Genomic DNA, 21,163 nt, shown 5'->3' with positions numbered 1-21,163 from the left:
CTAAAACTGGTCTCATAAGACATCTAGCAGCATTTTACCAGATTTCATGCCAAACTGTATGCCCACTTTACGTCATTTTAGAAATGACATTGTCGATGAAGTGCCCCAGTCCTGTGCACGGTGATGTTTGATTTGGATTGAAGAACGGGCAAAATTTCATAAAAAATGGAAAAATATCAAATTTTTATTTTATATACATGAACTGTATTTATAATGAGGTTTGTGTTAAGATTGAAGATGATATTTAATGCGGCAAAGTAGACATTTTCTAGTGCACAAAACCAAAACATGACAATAACTCATTTTATTCATATAGAGCAAAGCCTGGCGGAAGTGGAGTATCCTTGCCAAGATTTGTTTTAAAATATACCGTAGATACGATGAACATATAAATTTCCTATTTGATGTGTTAAACACAGGACCAACTAATCTTACAGATACTCAGTCATTTTGAACTTATACCCACTGAGGAATCGGCGAGTTTGTTAGCCGGTTTATCAGTGAAGATGACCTAGTGGTTAGCTTATCGGACTTTTGAGGTTACGTCATTCGATCCTCACTGGGTTCTTTGTCGAGATAATACTCGGGCATGGAATGGAGTATGTACATAGTTTATTTTCAATCCCTAATCCTAATCAAAATATCCATACGGTTAATATTAAATATTGAATTGTGTGACGCAAAATAAATCTTAAACTTAATTTTTAATGTATTTATATACCGTTTATACACTAGTTATGTTGCACTTAGATAAATTTTATACACATAGAGTTAAACCATGTATTAAAATGTAAATGGGGTACATACCATTCCCTAAATAAACCTATTTTATTCTCTAAACAGGCTTAATTCATTGCTCGGAACGCAACAACTCAGTTAAATACTTCGTAATTATTTTGGCTGTGGAATGAATCTAAGACTGGACGAATTATTAAAGAATGCCACATTCATAGACGGGTGAGGTCATCAGGTCTTTTCAGTAAAATATTTACAATGAATCATACATACTACTAGACATTTAATCACAGTATGAAATCAGTAGCAACACTTCGTAGTAATTGTATGCGGAATACTTGACGCGAGATCTATACGCCATAAATCATAATGCTTATTTATGGTGTGCATTTGCTTACTTATGTCATTTGTTTTAAACAGCCATTCAGTAAATGGTTGCTGTAGAGAATGTCATAGGTTTCAATTTCTTCTGACAGGAAGTTTTATCAAGATTTATGACCCGGTTAATAAATCAGAATATATCAGACAGAGACATTTATTGAAGATATTCAAGATACAAAAAAACTTATGTCTCATACCGTTATTAAAAACCTTTTGGCACATTTAATGCGTATTTTTGGCACATTCAATGGGTATTTATTTACTTGTCCCCAAAAGTTGTTCATGGTGTGTAATATTATGCAATAATAGCGATAATACACCTTTTTGGTCGTTACCATCTGCAAAGGCCCTCAAAAAGGTGTATTAACCCTATATTGTTCATGACTTTACATGAATTAGCATCATTGCAACAAAAGTTGTCACCATTCACATATGTATGATACTGTTGTAGGTGAGTTGAACGTTCAACATATCAGAATAAGGCGAGTAATGTTTCAATACATTTCACTATCGGTTATTTGGTAAATAAGATTCGCGCAAGAGGTCCCAAATGTATTTTTTCTTGATTCTTAAACATGAACATACATAATGACAAATGACAAAGTTGTGGTTTATAAATAAGAATAAGTGACGAGGCCGGAAATAGTCGAGTTAAAAGAAAAACATTAACGTTGCTTCTATTTATACTGAATAAACTGACATTTTGATTCCATATAGGCATTCATTCCATAAAATCACCTATCTTGAAAAGTTTGATACCGACATATTGATCGCGACATTCAGGGTGAACAATCAATGGCGGATCCAGGGTTCGACGTGAGAGGGATGTAACCTATTGACTTGCGCCCCACCCTTAGAACCGACATATATTTGGTTGGAAGGGTTGGCAGGGGGTAGTCGGTAACGGCATGATGTTGCGAACAAGAGTAGGAGATGTGGCGGTTGAAAGCAAAGTGTTCTCAAGTTTATAAGGAAACAAGAACAGGATAACTATCCAAGTAAATGTTTTTTTCCGCCTACCGTCTGCGTTTTGTTATTTGAAAAGAATTTCGCAAAGAGATTAAAATTGATATTGATTTTACGTGTTATTATTTTAAATTAAGAATGTAGGAAATAAAATAGATAAGTATTAAATTAATAAAAAATAGAATGCAAATATTTTTAAAATAAATCCCGTCTGCGGCAGGATTCGAATTCGGGACCACTAGATTGCTAAACCAGACCGCTAAAGACCACAGTAACATGTATACGTCAGTTGATCAGGTATGCATACGATATCACGCCGTGATATACACTTTTTTATAAACTTTTATCTGTATAAACAATATTACCTAAACCTCGATTTCATCAGTTTAAACAAAACATTTTTCAGGGCTGGGATTCAATATTGGTCTTAATTGGATCAAAAACCGATGTAGCTAATCGGATGACTTGTTATTAATAACTGACAAATTGAGTGAATGAAGTCACATATGAACTTGAAAGTTTCTGCCAAACATTTAGAAGGTGTTTTTTCTCACTAAACACTTTAACTGACATGTTTATATTTTCATAGCCAATTATATATTAATTACAGGCATCGACATGCACAACGTGACTCTTAAACCATGATGTACATGCAGATACCATAAGGTCGTAAATCCTCAAAGGTAATTTAGTATCTGGCATGATTTAGGAATTACGTGTATTACGGAAGCCTTTAACTGCCATTTTCAATCATATTTTAACTTCAAATTAAGAACAATTAATTTTATTCTAAGTTATAAGAACTTACGAATTATAATACACTTAGCAGAAAATCATACTCATCGTTGAGAATCACGAGGAGAGATACGACGACGATCAGAAATAGAGGATAGTTGTTTGTTTTGGTAAGATCGTAATATATTTCACCGAGTGGCGTAGCTACACTTTTGGTGTTCACGAGGTCAAATATATTGTGATCTTAAACTGAGTTGTCCATTCATATGATAAAACTGTTCTTATAAGACACCTAACTGCATTTTATCAAAAGGTAAGACAAACTGTATGCGCACGTAACGCCATTTCAGAAATGAAGTCGTCGATGAAATTTCCCAGTCACGCTGATGTTTGATTTGGATAGTGTAACGGGCTTAACTTTCATAAACATGGAAAAATTTAAAAGTGATACTTTCACTGTTTGGAACTTGTTTTCTACTGGCAGCTTATTCTAATTTAAAAATAAAACTTTAAGAATAATAAGTCATTAACCATATTTTGACCTGTTTTTTTGCTGATATATACAAACACACAAAAATAAGCGTGTTGCACTAGACCTCTGGAAACTTTTTTATTAACCTGAGTCATATTGTGAAGCATGTCGGCAAAATGAAGAACTTCAAAAATGTGTTTAAGAATAATCATATGGATTTGGCGGTAAACAAATTTTGCTCGAATGTTTTTCAATTCTTCAAATATTAAATAAATTGCATTGGTTTGTTTTATAAAAGCATAATAAACCATTGGTTACCGTTTTGTAGAGGACTCGAACTCCCCTGCAGATCCAGAGGACAGAGATGACCCCGGTTTGATCTCTGCTGCCGTCGCAAAATTTGATTTATTGTTTTATGTTAAATTTACGTGACGGTATTTTAGTGAAAATAAGTGCATGTCACAACTATGCTATGAATACGTTTGATAAGTATATTTTTAAATTCGAAAGCATCATTACAATCTATTGGCCTTGTAGGGTTTTAAATAATTTGCAATTGTATGGTAGGATAAGAAAATCGTCGTGCACTTTTCAAATTGTTTAATTCGACTTTTTGCTATAAATGTTATAGTGCTTAACATGAATTTCGAAAATGTGTGAAATAACACAACAGCATGGCTGCAATATAATAAGGACAGCATACTAATTATAAATATGCAAACTATTGAACGGAAATATCGGATGGCCTAAAAACATGTTTATATTATTAATAGTAAAAAAACACAATTTTTCGAATATACATTGAAACCCATTAGCTATGGCATTGGTTACACATATATTGAAGTGTTTAGTATTGACGTATTTAACCTTAGAAATAATGCAATGCATTAAAACAGTCAAAAAAGGTAAACAACATTTGTACATGAGGATGTCATATTTTCTGCATTGTTCAATAGCTGTTGATATCTAAGCTTACCTTTTCTTACAAATGGGTGAGCACTCGAATTGTGAGGTTATTTACATACATCAATTTTTGGAGTGTTTCGATGTGTGTATATAACTTCTTTTAATGCACGTAATGTTGAGTTTTTTACAAACTAACTGTTGAAAATGATGCATATGTGTTTTATATTGTCAGCATAATGTTTTGTATTTCCTTGCATTGAGCATGCTTTGCCTCTTCAGTAACTTTCATATGCGTATTTTGTAAAACAGTCCATCGGCATCGACAATTAACGACATAATCGCGTGCTTTCGTAAGTAAAATGATTACATTTTGAGTCAGGTTAATTGAGGTTTATCCGAAAGAGCCACTTTGTTTCTTCAAATCGTCCTGATGGCGTCACGGCGGGCCAAGCCATAGTGCAGCCATTTGGTGCTTGGAGACCTAATAAATCTATAATAAACTAGCCGGAGGCACAATGTTGAAAGACGAACCTCGCGTAGTCATAACAATAGACAAAACAATTCAGTTTAAAATGTTACTGTGTTTGCACAAGCGTAATTTTCCAAAAGGACAGTTCATACTTATGAACGTTATGGTGCTATTATTATCGCTCCGGCATATATTTAAAACCACCAAGTGCTCAAACTTGGTCTCTCATAATTAGCTGTTTCTCGTTTGAGGACATGTTTACGTTTTGGTACATATTTAACGAATGGGACGCGGCTCCTTAAAATGATTTGTTCCTTTCATCGTCTAAAATTTTAATTGCCGTTATGTATTTAGTGTAGGATTGTTTACAATTGCTGTAAGTTTGTTTTTAAAATAACGAAACTAGCTATATATTAAACGATGTGTGAATCTGCAAAAAGTTGATAGCACTTGTACACATATGAGTTAAACTTATACAAACGAGCACTTGTTTGACGTCATTTGCGAATTCCACATCGTGTTAAATGAATAACGTACTTATATATGCTCTATTTGAAATGTTTTAATGCTAAAATCTTTGCTAAGATTAAGCACTTTTGATGCTTAAATACTGACATTTACTTAGAATATGATTCCACTGAATGCTTTTTCATACTAACGATCTGCCATTTGTTTGTATAAGGTTACAGAAGGAATACTGTAACTTCAATTTATGTCGCCTTAGTGTTTCCATAACCGTTTTACTTGGTGATTTATAGAATTAAAACACAGTGTATCTGAGCAGGTTTAGATTGGTTTGAAATGAATTGCGTAATAATCTAGAAACACATTTACACTTTGATTGTTTAGATAAAGACAATGCGAAGGCCATATGCAGAATAATGAATAAAAAATGACAGGACACGAAATCACTTCCTTTTTCTATGAATTTTCTTCTCACATGAAAACACAGGTAAATAAATGCACGTGAACTTGAATTAATTACAACGGCTTTGGTCGTTATCAGATTAAAATTATTATTTTAAGCGAGTTCGGATCAATATGAATTGGTCAGTCAGTAAAAAAAAGAGGATCGAGATCTAAGGTTTGATTATTATTTTGATATATATATTTGTATATAAGGAATACTAAAATATTATGACGCTTTTACATCTATTTCGCAGATTATGTATGTAAACAGAAATAACTTTTATTTATTTTATTATGTATTTGATTACGAAAGGCCGATCTGCGGCATGTTATTTAATATATATAAACTATTTGATAGTTTATAACATGTTAATTGACCTTACGACAGGATTTGATTGACAGGTCCTATCAGCCAATCAGAATGTAGGGCTGATAAGCCGTGTTGCTATCCGCCATTTTGTCCGTCAAACTGACCAGAGTCCGTCATATACATGCGCTGGCAATTCCTCGCCTTTTTAAGTATTATGGTAAAAAGGTGTTGTCATGGCACTTGTAATTCGGATACAAGGTAGCCAGGCCGACTAAAGATGGCTTCCAATTCGTTCCGTATTCGAAACCAGCGAGTTATTTAGAAAAATGCAAGTTCTGTATCAGACTCTGTGGAAGACCTCATCAACAGCTGAACTTGGAAATTTTGAAACATCGTTCAAAGGCGAAACATCTATACGTGTGTACAAAAGTATTTTTTTGAACAAAACTACTTATTTCAATCAACTCAAAATTTATTTGATACTGAAATTGTCCGTGCATGACCTAAATAAGTGTTACTATTTTTAAACTATAAACATCGTACATTTATGCTTTAGCTTGTGTTGTCAAATCGGCATTAATGGCCATTTAATATCCGGTTCAACATGGACACGATTGATTTCATTCAAGATAGAGGTATTTTTGTTGATACCGTTATGTAGTTTTTATAAACTGCTTTGCTTTCAAAGTAAATCAGGAAATATCGTACAACTAAATTTTTGTCCGAACCATCGCATGCTTCCGAATCTCATCTACTCGTATGTAAACAATGGCTTTTGTAGCTGTCATTCCGACACATTTCATAGATTTCTTATTTTCATATCAGCACTTTGTCGACGGGAAATCCAATCAAGAAAACCCTGACCCTCAAGCAGCTACTGTATTTGACCAGCTCACACCAACTAGGCCTCCTCCAAAACTCAGATAAATATTTGAGCCACCAAAACAAAACGAGAACAGATCGGTCTGAATCGTTAAGGTATTATTTTCTGTATACCAGTAAAACAATTTATTTCACTATACATTTAAATCAATTATTATGTTCATTAGAACTTGATTCTGCCAAACATGTGCTGTAAAGACTTAGACTTATTATGAATAAAGAACAAGTCAAACATGTACATATTTTCATTGTTATTCTTATATTTTGGGCCATTTACGTAAATCTACAATATTTAATGATAGTTCATCCAATGTTCAGAGTCCGGATCACATGCATACTCGATTAACAGTATTCTTAAAGTTGCACTCTCACAGAATTCTAGTTTGACACTTTTTGTCTCAGAATCGGCTTATTTTGGCATTCTTTAAATTAAGACCTAATATATAAATCATATATAAAACTTCTCCGAGCCAAAATATGATCAATGCAATCGAATCCTGTGTAAGTTGTCAAAGTGATCAATCTGTGAAAGTGCAGCTTTAACAGTGAAAAATAACTTCTGCTAATGCTATATATTTTAAAATATATTTGCCATTGCAATAAAGAGATATTCACCTACAATATCATACATAAACACCAAAGAAATATCAAAGTTTAAGTAATGTTTGCAAAACAACAATGTATTTAATAAATCTGATATTAAATATGCAATAACTGGTGTTATACTCCAGAACTGAAGCTAACATCATAGAGGTACATCCTTCCAAGAATCCATCAAAACAACATGCTGAACAACTTCAAGAACTCTCTTCAAAAGACCACACTTTCCTGAAATAAATAAAAGATGCCAATATTAAAATAAATCAGTTACATGTATTGTTAAATATTTTAATACTAGCTGTAAATGCTACTGCCTTTGATGTTTACTTTCTACATGTATATCATAATGAAATATTGACAAGATAATAGCTAATGTTTTGTGGTTGTTGTTTTTCTCTGAACAAATAGTCCATTACTTTTGTACAGCAAAGTAAAACTAATTGTTATAAAAAGCTTTAAAATAGGTCCTACCGATTATTTGTAAAACTTGTCATCACTGGTTTTCTCTTGCGGTTGACATTGCCTGGACTGGCAAATATCATGTGTGTGTGTGGGGGGGCGGTTTCCGGTCTTATGCTAGGTCCCCTGTGGCGGTAGGCTTGTTGAAGACAATAATAAGGGGACTTCCTTATCTCCATCAATCAGAATACTTTAATGGTGTCAACGGTAAATAGCAGGAGACCCTCCACCAGCCTTAACCGGTAAATGGGGGAGGGTAGTGTGTGTGGGTTAGAACAAGCTGCCGGGTCAGCTTAGTTGGTAAGAGTGCCGGGCGGTTCTGGAGGTTGTGAGTTCGAGCCCCACACCGGGGGCAATTTGCCTCCCAGGTCTACTTTTACAGCCAGAGTGTGTGAACATGTTCCACAATTTCTGTAAGAACAAAAATCAAAGCATGTGAATGTTTGAGCAATGCAAAAGTTACAGATTGGTATCACCCACGATTGTCACTTGTCAACTATTACATTATTATTAAGGGAGAGTGTTCAATCGCTTAGAACGGAAACTTTTTATGCATAACCCCAATAAACCATTTCTGCTCATACTATAGAATACAAGGTTATACTGTATAGCTGGCATGTAACTGTTATTTAATGTCACTTCCGGGTTCCCCATTCGGGCCATTTATGATTTACTCATATTGTACGATGATTTAATCTGTTTTTCAACAATACTGTAAGAAGGACCGGTGTTATTAAAAGTTAAACTTACCCTTGTTTGCATTCACAGTATGCGTCACACACACGATTTTCCTTTGTATCGATGTCAATATTGACAACATGGCGGCTATCCGATTTTCTCTGACTTGGATAGATTTCACCCCGTAAATGTTAGATATCGTCATTTTCTAAAGATATATCGAGCCTTCCGATGTAGCAGCCAGTTACAAATTCCTTTGACTTCTATTTTTTTCGCATTGTAATTTCACATTTATGATAATTTGTCAGGAATATCGGAAAGCGAAACGACATGAGACGCCATTACTTCCTCGTTTGTTTAACGGACATAGACAGAGTTCGCTCCCTTGATATCAGGGGGCGTGGCTTAGAAGCCGCTGTCGTAAGGTCAATTGTGCAAAAACAATTGCAAAAGTTGTATGTAACTTACTTCATATTCCATTTCATTATGTATTTTAACGTATAACCTACATGTTATACACATTGTAAAATAAACCTAACATTCTGTTATTGATATTTAGTTCGGTGCATACACTTCTCCTATATAACCTCTTCGTGAAATTGTATGACCTATTGTATTTTTGTTTTAAACGGACACTTTAGCCTTGACCGCGAATTGACCTCAAAAACAAAAGGGGTCATCATTTTGCCGTGACTAACCTTCTTTTTAAATTAGAGGACATTGGTCTCGTTCTTTTTATGGCCAGAAACCACTCATATAAGAAGGTCAATGTGACCTTGATTGTGACCCTCTCTGATTGCAAAACCAATAGGAGTCATCTATTTTCATGTGAAATTCCGATGAATCTTAGCTCAGTCTTTTTTTTTTTTTTGAATGGAGTCTATTTGATTGCTAAACATCTCTTTATTACAGCTTTGAGCTTCTGAACGCAAAATGTAATGCAGACACCTCTTTTTCGTACCGAAACATCTTGTAAAATTGAGAGAAGCTGGACTTAGTCGTTTTTGCGTTATCGATCGAAAAACAGACAGACGGACGGACGGACGAACGGACGGACGAAAGAACGAAAGACGGCACCATAACGTAATTGTTATTTAAATTGGGACCTCCTGAGAAATATTCAGAATTAACTAAGAACATATTGATATAAGAAATTTCTTCATCTGAAAAATTTATTAAATAATAGGTAAAAACATAACTACAAATATTATTTAAAAAAATGAAAGGAACATATGCAAATAATTGGATAGCAAGCCATTCGTAATGAAAATGTAAAATACTTTTTAAGCTGAACATGCATAAATGCATGAATAAATAAAAGCGAAAAATAAATATCAAAATGTCTCAATAAAACTGAAACGAAAACAGAAATGGGATGTTTTGAATGAAACTTTAACTGAGATTAATTTACCCAATGCCTTACAACGTTACAGCCGATGCGCACATGTATATATATTTAATAATTAACTGAAATTCTTGTATGTATACGAGCATGTCAGTTAATTAAAAAATAAAAGTATACTTACAAACCAATACTTGTTCATTAAATATTGAATGCGAATAAGCCATTTTTTATAATAAAAAGAATAGGAATTACAGTTTATTTTAAATAAACATGGTTTATGTGGAATAAAGTATATAATGCCATTTAAAATCAAATTAAAATCATATTTTATTCATCTTAAATATTATTAATTGAATGCTCCTTTTTGGAGGATTAGTGATAAATCATTATATTTCGTGAATTCTTATACATATAAACAGGCTTTATTGTTTTTTCTCATCAGTATTTATTCTTTGTTTAGTAACCAATGATTGTATGTTTTCATGTGTTTTCGGCGCATATGATGTTTCATGTGACTCTATTATAGAATGTCGCCTTCCACCATTATGTAGCAATTTTAAGGGTTTATGTTTTTCTAAGGTATTGTTCGTATTTAATACATATTCGACATAATCCCCTGGAACCCTAAAATTAAATATAAGACCCTTTTCTGCTTGTCACTGGTCATATATTTTACAAATTTAAAAACATTTATGCACTTTTCAGAAAAACTCAGTTTTCATGCCGATCCTCAGTCCGGGCAAAAGGGAGGGTGTTTTCAATTTATCATGAAAGTCTATGAAACTGCTTTATATACATACGTACAAATAACGCTGACTTGCTATACGTTTAGTATACCACAAAATGTTCAATTCCAATTTCATCAATTGTCTATTATATGTGTTTGTTCTGTAGCCCGTCCAATTTTTAACTAAAATGAAGCCTTAGCTAGTAAATATCAAACGCTTACAAAACTACTATATTACACATTTTTTTTCAATTCGATGTAGAGTAATCTAAGAAGAACACCGTAAACCTACCAGACAAAGTGTGCCGGTCCCCAGCCGAGTACAAGGTGAATGTAGTTGAATTCTACCATGTAAGTTTATCAGATAGTTATTGAAAGATGTTTTAAAATTATACTTTAAAACCAACAAAAATCATTATCCAATGCTTTATCGTTAAGTTGTGCATTATTATTTTCACATTCAACATTTAAGCAAAACAATTCAATATCAAACTTGAGAAAAACGCGAACAAAACTAGATATTGATGAGACAAATACTTTTAAGTTTATTGCTCGTCTCTACTGTTAATGTAAACTGTGTTTTGCATCGATATTTGTCTTTGTTCATAGATATATACAACAAACAAAAATCAGCGCCATACTTAGAACCAGGACGACCATATAAGTAATCTTACGCAGGAGGTATAACGTTTTCTGTGACTCAAAACAAAAATGCCGCCGTACATTAAGAAAAAGAGTACAAACGGTTTGCCGGTCCGTAAGCCAAAAAAGAGCAGGACGATGGCAGATTTTCTTGTAAGTATATCAATCTGTTATGGAAACGTACATACATAAAACGCGTACTTGTTTATACGTTTAATAGTCTACCGTATATAGAATACCCGTTTGTCTCCAATAAACGTTAACTATGACCTGTCCAATATATTACTAGAACCAAGCAAACCTATTCAATGTCTAACTTTAAAAAAACCTATAAGATAACTAGCTAGTCTAAATGATGCATTAGGATATATGTTCTGAAATGAATTGTTTGCATATACTATAAATGTTTAATATTTTATTTCGTCTTTATTAATATATGAAAACTTGAACAAACTAAAATAAGCGCCATAGAAAAAAACGGCAATGACAAGTGCATATAAGAGATATAACAACGAAGTTATGACGTTGTTTCTTGTGCTGTCGTCCGTTGTATAACATATTGGAGCATTAAGTTACCAATTGTAGGGGGCATCTGTATTTTAGGTATTCTTCGTTTCTTATGTAAAATTATTCCTAAACACTAGCAATTCTAAGCTAAAAAGCCTCATAATTTTCACCAATTCAAAACCGCCAATGCTCTTTTCAGCATTTGTGTTGGCCTTCAAATTGGATACGCCACAGACAACACCGTGACCATGCCAGGAAAAGTGTGCCGATCTTTAACCCAGTAAAAGGTGAAAGAAGTTGCATTTATCAAACAAATTTATGGAATTGTTATAGATAACTATATCTAAAAACATTTTATACAAACAACAAATAACCGTTGAAATTTCTTCATTGATATTTCCCTTATTTATACATTATTGGCATCATAGTTAATGGTTTGGTGTATTGGCTTAGTGATGTAATTTATTTATAAAACAGTATGATACATACAAGTTAGGCGTACTTGATTATACGTTTAATGTATTTATACATTTGGAAAATAGAGACCATGGGTACCACCTGCAAACGGATTATACTGCAAAAGATGGGCTTTGTTTGCAAGTTTGAGGATAGAACATTACAACGTGCATATGTTGGATTAGTCACACTGATAATTGTACAGTCACTCCTTTTCCTCGTCTTGACTGTATCATGGAGAATATATAAGGAACCTCCGCCATTGGAGAGCAGCACTTACTGTGTGCCATGCAATGACATCAAACAAACGAACCCTTACAATGTCACAGGGCACGTCATTGATGCATTGAGACAAATATATAACGAGTCGGTATGCTGTGGTCCCATTCGGGACATTATGGAGCTCCGCAGTAAAAACGTAATGAGCATTTTTATGGTTTTGCGTTTAAAAAGAAGCTTTGTTAGCGCCTTGTGTCACTATAACTATCAACACATTTTACATAAACTAGTAATATTAGCTGCAATACAATTCTAAATGGATTCGTGTTTTCATTCCTCTAGTGATGCAAAGCACTTCGAAACTAGCCAACCATTTCCATTATTTTTTGAATTTCTTAAAAAAAATCAACAGCATCAATTCATTTCGATATCTGTCATGAGGAGTTAAACGGACATAGAAATAATCTATATTATTGCGACATTATTTTCTTGTGGTTTTGTCATTGAATAATATCAATTAGCAATATTAGTTGGCTGTGCATATGTCTAAATGGTATTGTTTGTTGTTTTTTCTCAGGAGATGACAAAACAATACGTCAAAAACGCACAAGCAAATCCGAGTAAGTTATTCATAGATAACCTTTAAGAGCTCGTATCCGTATCTAATAAAAATATTTTATAAAAAAATATATAGCAGAATTTCAAAAATAAGATTTCAATTTTATGTTTGAATATGTACATGAATATGTACATTGTAATTATTTGTAGTTTCAATATTCTGAACATATAACACTCATAATCAATCTAATTAAGATATTACTTTTGCATGCACTAATGAAAAACATTCTTCAAGATATCAATATAAATTAAGAAAATGTAATGAATATTAACTGGTTCATTAAAACTCCATTTTTTACTCTTCCTCATGTTTTATGAAAGGCTAATGTTATTGTATATTTTAGAAAGGTATACCAGCCACCCAAAAATCATACAGTAATTCTTGGTTTAATACCTTAATATAGGTCAATTGGTCGGAGAATCGTTCATCACCGACTGTGAGTGGCAGGGGATAAAAACACCTACAGGCAAACTGGTTGGAGTGGTAGATAGCGTACCAAGTGATATAGTCCAAGGTAGTCATTACAACTACAACAAAGTTTTAGTGAGATTTTAAATACGATATAATAATAAAAAATATATGATTATGATTTGATATGATTTAAAATATAATGAATTCAATATAATCCATAGTCGAACTTGCATTCTCTCAATTGTTGATGTTAAGAACATACAGCATTAATTATTGTATTGCATAAATTTACGGTCAATATACACTTTTTCAAAATGTTGGGAACGTACCGAGGATCGACCGAGTAAATAGATAGCTAGTGCTCTGACAATATTATTATGGACATGTATCATTTTAAATAAATCGGACGAAAACATAGACCGACATAGTAGTTTCGGACCTGTGGTCTATGTGCTTTGTGTAAAGTTCAATCAATATTGAAATCGACATTCGAGCTGTTTTTATAAAAAAACTTTTCTTTTGAAGGTCATTCAAAACTTCGATGGAACAAAAAGGGCCACACATTCACCGAAACAAAATGCATTCATCTCGAGCTCGAGGGGGAAATCTTTATCAAGAAACCAGGCTACTTTATAGTATCTTCTATGCTGAATGTTAATATTACAGGAATGAACAATACTACAACAACGTTCAGTCAAAGCATTAATCTGCTATCCCACAAATTTGGAACAACTGGTTCTCTCATGCGACGCACAAGATCCATCAGAAAATCAAAGGACTGTGTTTTTACAAGTTTTATGTCTGCGGTTTTCAAGCTACAAATGCACGATAGGATATCTGTGTCTGTGAGTGACCCTAATTATTTAGATCTTAACTATTCAAACGATCATTTCACTGCATACTACACTTACGACATGCCCTAAATTCGGGTATCTGCTCGTATAACATTTCTTACTTGTCAATTGCAAAAAAAAATACTTTACAAGATGGCACGGACAAAATTATATCAGTCTATAGACATTCCAATAGGTGAATTACGATTATTATAATGAGTTCTTCTTTTATGCCTTTCGATGAAATATGGAGTTTTACTAATGAAATAACAACAGTGAAAATATCAATCAGATATTTTCACTGCAAAATAAGTAGTGAAAACATCAGCTTTCAGAACTACTTTTAAAATCCGTTGTATTTACTTCCCTTGATCATAACAGAACACATCACTTTTAATCAGAAAATGTTTGCAAATAAAATATTTAAAATTTAAAGAAATGTTACAAAAGTTTAAAAAAGATATATTTGGAAATTAACAACTTACCATTTATTAGAAAAACGTTTTTTCCCCGTTTTCTTGATCTTTAAGCTCGAGGGATGAATGCGAAGTGGCATTAAATAAAGAAGTATATATAAACTTTTCGCTTTCATCCCTCGAGCTGAACGTTCGAACATTTGCTTTCATACCAAACAGAATACAGACGAAAACAACTATTCGAACATAAATAGACTGTTATATCATCAAAATGCATTTTGAACTGTTTGTTGTTGTAATACGTAATAAAAAATTCCCGAAAAAAATCACAAAACACTTTACAGATATACTGATTTTTTTTTTACCCCGCCAAAGCCTAAAAATGCCAACCATCTAGCGTGGTCCGCATTATTACCTGGAAATCGACCTGTCTTCAAGCAAAACAGACTGGTCTCTGCCAGACAGTAAGATGACTGAATATCCATGTATCATGAAACACATTCTAAAACTAAGAAGTAATGATATAGGTCTGTAGCTGGAAGGGTCACGTTTGTTTTTGCCTTTACCTTTATATACAGGGATAATAACGTTGGTTTTCCAAATAATTGGTATTTCTCGAGCACCAGGACTATATTAAATAGTAGTGTAAGCGCTTTTATAACAGCAAGTCCACCAAATAATACATGTTCATTCATAATTCCATCATGACCACGGCTTTTTCTCTTCGCGAGGGATTTTATTATTTTGTTCACTTCATCTAAGCTAATTAGGGTGACGGTGTTGTTCATAATTTGGCACGTAAGATAACAAGATGTCGCCTATTTTCAACTCTGAGCAAATCTCAAAGGGTCGTTCGCTGTTTCGTTTTGACAACTCCCAAAAAATTTGATAGTCGTCTTCTGCTGTTCGATTAAATTCATAATATAATTGATTTACATGGGATTCGCGGCAATTCCGCTGTATTCTCCTGAAAATGCGTTTGGCTTGTTTATTGTTTGTAAATGAGTCTGACATTTTCCTGGGGGTCTGCCTTGAACTAACTATATGTGCCGACCGCGTCGGGCCTGGGCATGCTTCGCTTTGACTTCTTCGGTCCAATACGGTTTGGCTTTTCTGTTCAACTTACTTAAAGGGAGTTGTAAGGCGGCCTGTTTCTAAGCATTGCAAAGTAATGTGTTCATAAAATCAGGGGAGCATCCATCGGTATTTTCGCCCATGATGCTATTTAATTTGCTACTTAGTTGGCTTTGGTAGTTCGATATGTGCCCCTGTATGCATTTATTCCATGTTTTACATGTTCTATGAACTGTTGGTTGTGAGTTACTCCCTAGGTCGAGGTTAACAGAAAAAAATATTGGCGCACGAGTTGAGTATATCTCTCTCAGGTATAACCGAGAATGAGTGAAACATGTCTAATGATGAATTATGGACTAAGACATGATTAATTGTCGACTTCGTCGGGTGGTAAGTATATTCGTTGGTATTTCCTTAGTGCTCTTTCAGCAACGTAAGTTGGTTTTTAAGTATAAACATTGAATAATACGGGATTTTTGGGTCGATGACTTTGGGCCTAACTGAGAGTTTATTTGCGCATTGAAATCTCCGGCATTTCCGATCCGGGAGTAGAGGTTAATGAGAGCACAGACGTCTTTAAGGGTCTCCTTAAAAAGTTCAATGTCGCTAGAAGACGGCATGTATATGCAGAAAAGATACGTCGGAGCCTTTTTGTGAGAAATAATCCCAATATAATAATCATTCTATCATTATCTATGGTTTTGATTTTACTTATTTTACAACCAAAAATATTTCTAATCAGAATTGCTGTGCCTCCCTTACCACATTTTAAGAATCAAAGTGGTCCAGCGATTTATCAATAGTGTAATATGATGTATAATTCGGATGAACGTTAGCCAAAATTGAGCTGAGTAAGGTAACAACGTATTCTCAGTAAGAATGGCGATATCAATCGTATTGTTATCAAGTAACTTCGAGAGAGAGTTTGCTGATGACATAATACCTCTAACTTTTCATACTAAAATATTAAGCGACATAAATATGATGAAAATAATAAGAAAATGAGTTCTAGAAGAGTATGACATTGTAAAATGTTGCTTGCAAGACTGGTTCTTTGTATTTTGTCAGTTAATATAATTATTAGTCCCTCGATGGGTCCCACTCATCAATATCGTGGTAGTCGCATCTATAAGAGTACCATGGGCTGTTCCGGTCATTGTCATGTGAGCTGGAGTCTTCATCTCTGTGTTGTCGTGTGTTGTAGGAGTCATCGTATCTGTGGTAATGGCGGTATGTTTGGTGCCTTAGGTGGTCACGACGTCGCTGACGGGACTGCTTTCGTTCGCGCTCCAACTCTTGTTTGCTGACCCATCGACTCCAAGTTTCGGGCCAAAAGGAGTTATTTTCAGCTGTTTCTTCGTCTACCGGATATATGTTAAGTCGTGCGGACGAACCATGACGTCCACGAAATAAAGTAAGACGTTTCACTCGGACTTTCATATCTGTCATGTTATCATGGATATCTTATTTGACGACGTCGGGGTCAATATTCCCCAAGAAGATTGATTTAGTCTGGTGGTGTTCACGGCGATGAATCGATTGTTTGGGTGGGAAGTATTATCGCTTTGTTCCGGCGTAGGATGTTTTGTAAAGTTTGTTGTACATTCCTCATTTCGAGTTTCAGACCTTTGTTTTGAACAAGAATTGACAGTGTTTCTGTTATTCGCCGTTGTGGCACCAGAAGTAGATTGAAAGATTGTATGCTCTTTAGGATCGATATGCTGGGATGCGTTTGCATTGTTTTCGGCATTCCTTGTTATTTGTTCGGTAGAAATCGTTTCCATGCTGGAAGCTATAGTATGCGTTTGCATATGGTTTTGAGCTTTAGCATTTGAGTCGTTTGAAATTTGCACGGGAGATGGGGAACTAACGACCTCGCTGTACGGCATTGGCTGGTAGTCCTTTTTCGGTACGTTGAGTTTTGTATTCGGTGCCTTGATTTGTGAATCTACGAATCGCTTGTTTATAGTTGGGACTGCTGACTCAAGTGTATCCATGTCACTTTGGAGTTAAGCTACAATTATACTACCAGACGGAGACAGAGAAGCAAGAATACTGTTTAAAGTTCCTTGAAACCGCCATATTGCACACGTCTGTGTGCGTCTGCTGAATTATGACGGAATTTACAGTTTGTTTGCGCGTTATGTCTTCAACACCTGCCTGGATACTGAACAAAACTGCATAATTATCTGGTTGAATACAGTCATTTTCAGTGTCACTCTCGATTATTACGACCTCCTGAGTCGCTGTCGATGGACATATGAAAACGTAATTCATTTCTCAGGATTGTTCGCCGTCAATAAAATAATAACGTAACAATTTTTTTTTTGCACTATTTTCGTTTTTTGCTTTCAGTGGAAGAAATTTTCCTGTTAACAAGTCTTGTTTCGGGACATCCTAGTGTTCCTCGGACCCTCTCAGCGAGTCTCTCGCTGTAAGCATTTATTTTTGCGTGGTTTTGTTTGCAAATCCTCATTAATTCATTTACATATGGTTCTTTTGGAAGATTAGACAAGTAATTATCTAGTTCCTTGTAGAAGCGTTGTGGCAGAATAGAGGGATGTGATAATTTGACTTTGCTGTTGCATATTTCATTGTAGTCGAAGTCGTCGTCGTCAAGGCTCATGCTCATTTTGCTTTCATCCATTTCTTTTTGGTACGGAGTATGCCTGCATTTATTAAGCGCTTCGGGTCAGTTTCATCAGAGTCGCTAGCCGACTCCATATTTTTCAACGATGCTATAATGCGTAATCCCTTGAGGGAAAGTTCGTATGTATATATATATATATATATATATATATATATATATATATATATATAGAGAGAGAGAGAGAGAGAGAGAGAGAGAGAGAGAGAGAGAGAGAGAGATATTGAGAGATTAATCGAGTGGTCATTTAATTGGGCTTTCCGACCATCCTATTTATTAATTTTGTTACTCTAGCTGTACTATCAAGATAGCTTCAATGCTTGACTTTAATTATGTTTCATTTTAATAATTATAATTTTTGTTACTTACCTCCGATCCACCCATTTATTATTATTGTTACTCTAGCTGTACTATCAAGATAGCTTCAATGTTTAATTTTTATTATTATTGATATTTCATTATTATTATTATTATTGTTACTTATCCTCGATCCATCCATTTATTATAATTGTTACTCTAGCTGTAATATCAACAAAGCTTCAATGTTTCATTTTAATTGTGGTTGATTTTAATTATTATCATTATTGTTATTGATTCTTTTCTCAGAATAGTTTAAACAGAGGTTCGAGTTGTCATTGTATGGCGCATGTGACCCATCATTTTTTTTGCAATTATGACGCAATTTATTACGTGGTATACACACATTGTAATAGTAGGTTCTAAATATCATACAATTAGGTACAGGTCTACTCCGGAAAAAGTCAAACAAGTAAAATAACCTTTTTACCATCACACCTTTCCCACCTGGCACTCTCCGCGCAGGACGAAAATGGTTGTCCTCGATTCCTTCTGTGGGTGTGTCAGCTTATCATATTATCAATGACGTCATGAGTGCCTCTCGTTTTGTACATCCTCTAAATTTTCTTGTTAAAAACAACCAGTTACGATTATCTGACATACTTTTCCTCGGATTATTCGCTCATAGCGGCAATGGCTGTTTTTATTCATTTCCGCGGTTATGTCATTGAAGCAATGACGTCACCGGATCATCGCCGTTTTGCATATAAACCCCGAAATCCTGGTACTTTTTGTAAATCCCCCCGAACGCCATGTAACAGAACACCTGTTACGATTCCCTGAAATATTCCTCGGATTATCCTGTAAAAATACCTTTAGATTATTCTGGGTAATGAATCTTTTGATTCAATGACTTATTCCTTATTTAAAAACGCTAATGCAAGGTTAAAATATCTATATCGGAAGAAAGGTTACCTTACAAAAGACATCAAGAAATATTTGCCATGGCCTTAATTTAATTTCATTTTGACTATGCCTGTTCTATGTGGTATCATGGTCGGACCAAGCTCTAAACCACACAAAATGAATTAATGAGGTTTGTTTTGGATCTTGATGAAAGGTTGCACTTTAAATAACTCAACTGGTTACATGTCAACAAATGTGAAGACCAGATTATTCAGGGTCATGTCTTAACAATAAAGATTGGCATAGCCCCGGACTACATGGGAGACAATTTTATCTCCCAAGACACTCTACATTCACATAAGAGAAGGTCAAGTCAGAATGGGGATTTTGCTGTTCCAAATGTCAAAAGATTTGGGTTAAATTCCTTCTTCCTTCAGATAAATCTGATATTTTCCTATTTAACAAGCTGCCTTCTAGTATAACACAGACTGAGACAAAGACTATTATTTTAGACAATTTAGCATAATTATTTATGGTATTAAAAGGTTAGATTTTTAATAGAGAATTGCGGGTATTTTTTTAATATAATGAATTGATCATATATTTTTTGTTTATTTATTTTTTAATTCATTCAACTATTCAAAGATATTCCAAAAAGGAACTATTTAACTTAAGCTCAGATTTTATTAGTACTACATACTGTGATACTCAAACTTTAATGTGATAACTAAACATATATTTTGCTTAACCTATAACTTACTGTGTAAAGTAACTGTGGTACACCTACTGTTATATATATTTAAATGCATAAAGACTTACTTTTTATATAACTGTGCAATTTCTACAACAGCCATATAATTATTTAAATTATGCAATACCTCCCTATGTCATGCCGCCAAAACAAAAGGACCAAAATGATAGTATGAGTTTTCTCTTTTTGGTGTAATCCTTAGTTCGGCATGCCTGGCATGGCTATTTATAATATCTTGTATGTATTATGTTTAATTTACTTTACATGTTTTTTATATGTCCATGTATGTGCATTCTGTACTGGAATAAATATATCCATTCATCCATATATCTTTATCCTGATAATAAATCAAATTTACAGAACCGACTATTTTATTATGTTTTTTGTATAAATATATATTAGACCAACAAGTCGCTGTACAAGTACAGCTGGTACTGCTGCAGCTATTTCAATTTATTCTGATGATGATGATGATGATGATGATGATGATGATGATGATGATGATGATGATGATGATGATGAATGATGATGATGATGATGATGATGATGATGATGATGATGACGACGATGGTGATCATGATGATGACGATGATAATGATGATGATAAGATGATAATGATGAAATGATGATGATGATGATGATGATGATGATGATGATGATGATGATGATGATGATGATGATGATGATGATGATGATGAGATGATGATGATGATGATGATGATGATGATGATGATGATGATGATGATGATGATGATGATGATGATGATGATGATGATGACGACGACGACGATGATGATGATGATGAAGATGA

The 21,163-nt window shown here is 34.1% G+C and overlaps 1 protein-coding gene and 1 long non-coding RNA gene across 3 annotated transcripts; one reads left to right on the top strand and one right to left on the bottom strand.

Annotated features, from left to right (window-relative positions):
* The first annotated feature begins 5,635 nt into the window (after positions 1–5,635).
* On the top strand, positions 5,636–15,712 carry LOC128221046 (uncharacterized). Of its 2 annotated transcripts, none has more exons than XM_052929465.1 (8): positions 5,636–5,748; positions 10,837–10,925; positions 11,184–11,369; positions 11,923–12,010; positions 12,266–12,597; positions 12,976–13,018; positions 13,421–13,531; positions 13,954–15,712. In XM_052929465.1, the coding sequence occupies exons 3-8, from the start codon at positions 11,286–11,288 to the stop codon at positions 14,349–14,351; spliced, it is 1,056 nt and encodes a 351-aa protein (XP_052785425.1). In that variant the 5' UTR covers positions 5,636–5,748; positions 10,837–10,925; positions 11,184–11,285; the 3' UTR covers positions 14,352–15,712. The 2 variants fall into 2 exon arrangements, with proteins under 2 accessions (XP_052785425.1, XP_052785433.1); XM_052929473.1 differs by lacking the exon at positions 5,636–5,748 and adding an exon at positions 9,540–9,585.
* LOC128221056 (uncharacterized) lies at positions 6,915–8,836 on the bottom strand. Its single transcript, XR_008258881.1, has 3 exons — positions 8,575–8,836; positions 7,837–8,235; positions 6,915–7,593 (listed from the first exon to the last, which is right to left on the bottom strand). It is a non-coding gene; the product is annotated as an uncharacterized LOC128221056 (long non-coding RNA).
* Positions 15,713–21,163: the final 5,451 nt, after the last annotated feature.

This window comes from Mya arenaria, chromosome 2 (assembly GCF_026914265.1).
Source record: "Mya arenaria isolate MELC-2E11 chromosome 2, ASM2691426v1".
Classification (NCBI taxonomy): Eukaryota; Metazoa; Mollusca; class Bivalvia; order Myida; family Myidae; genus Mya; species Mya arenaria.
The sequence above is the reverse complement of the archived record's forward strand: the minus strand, read 5'-3'. Positions and strand labels throughout refer to the sequence as shown.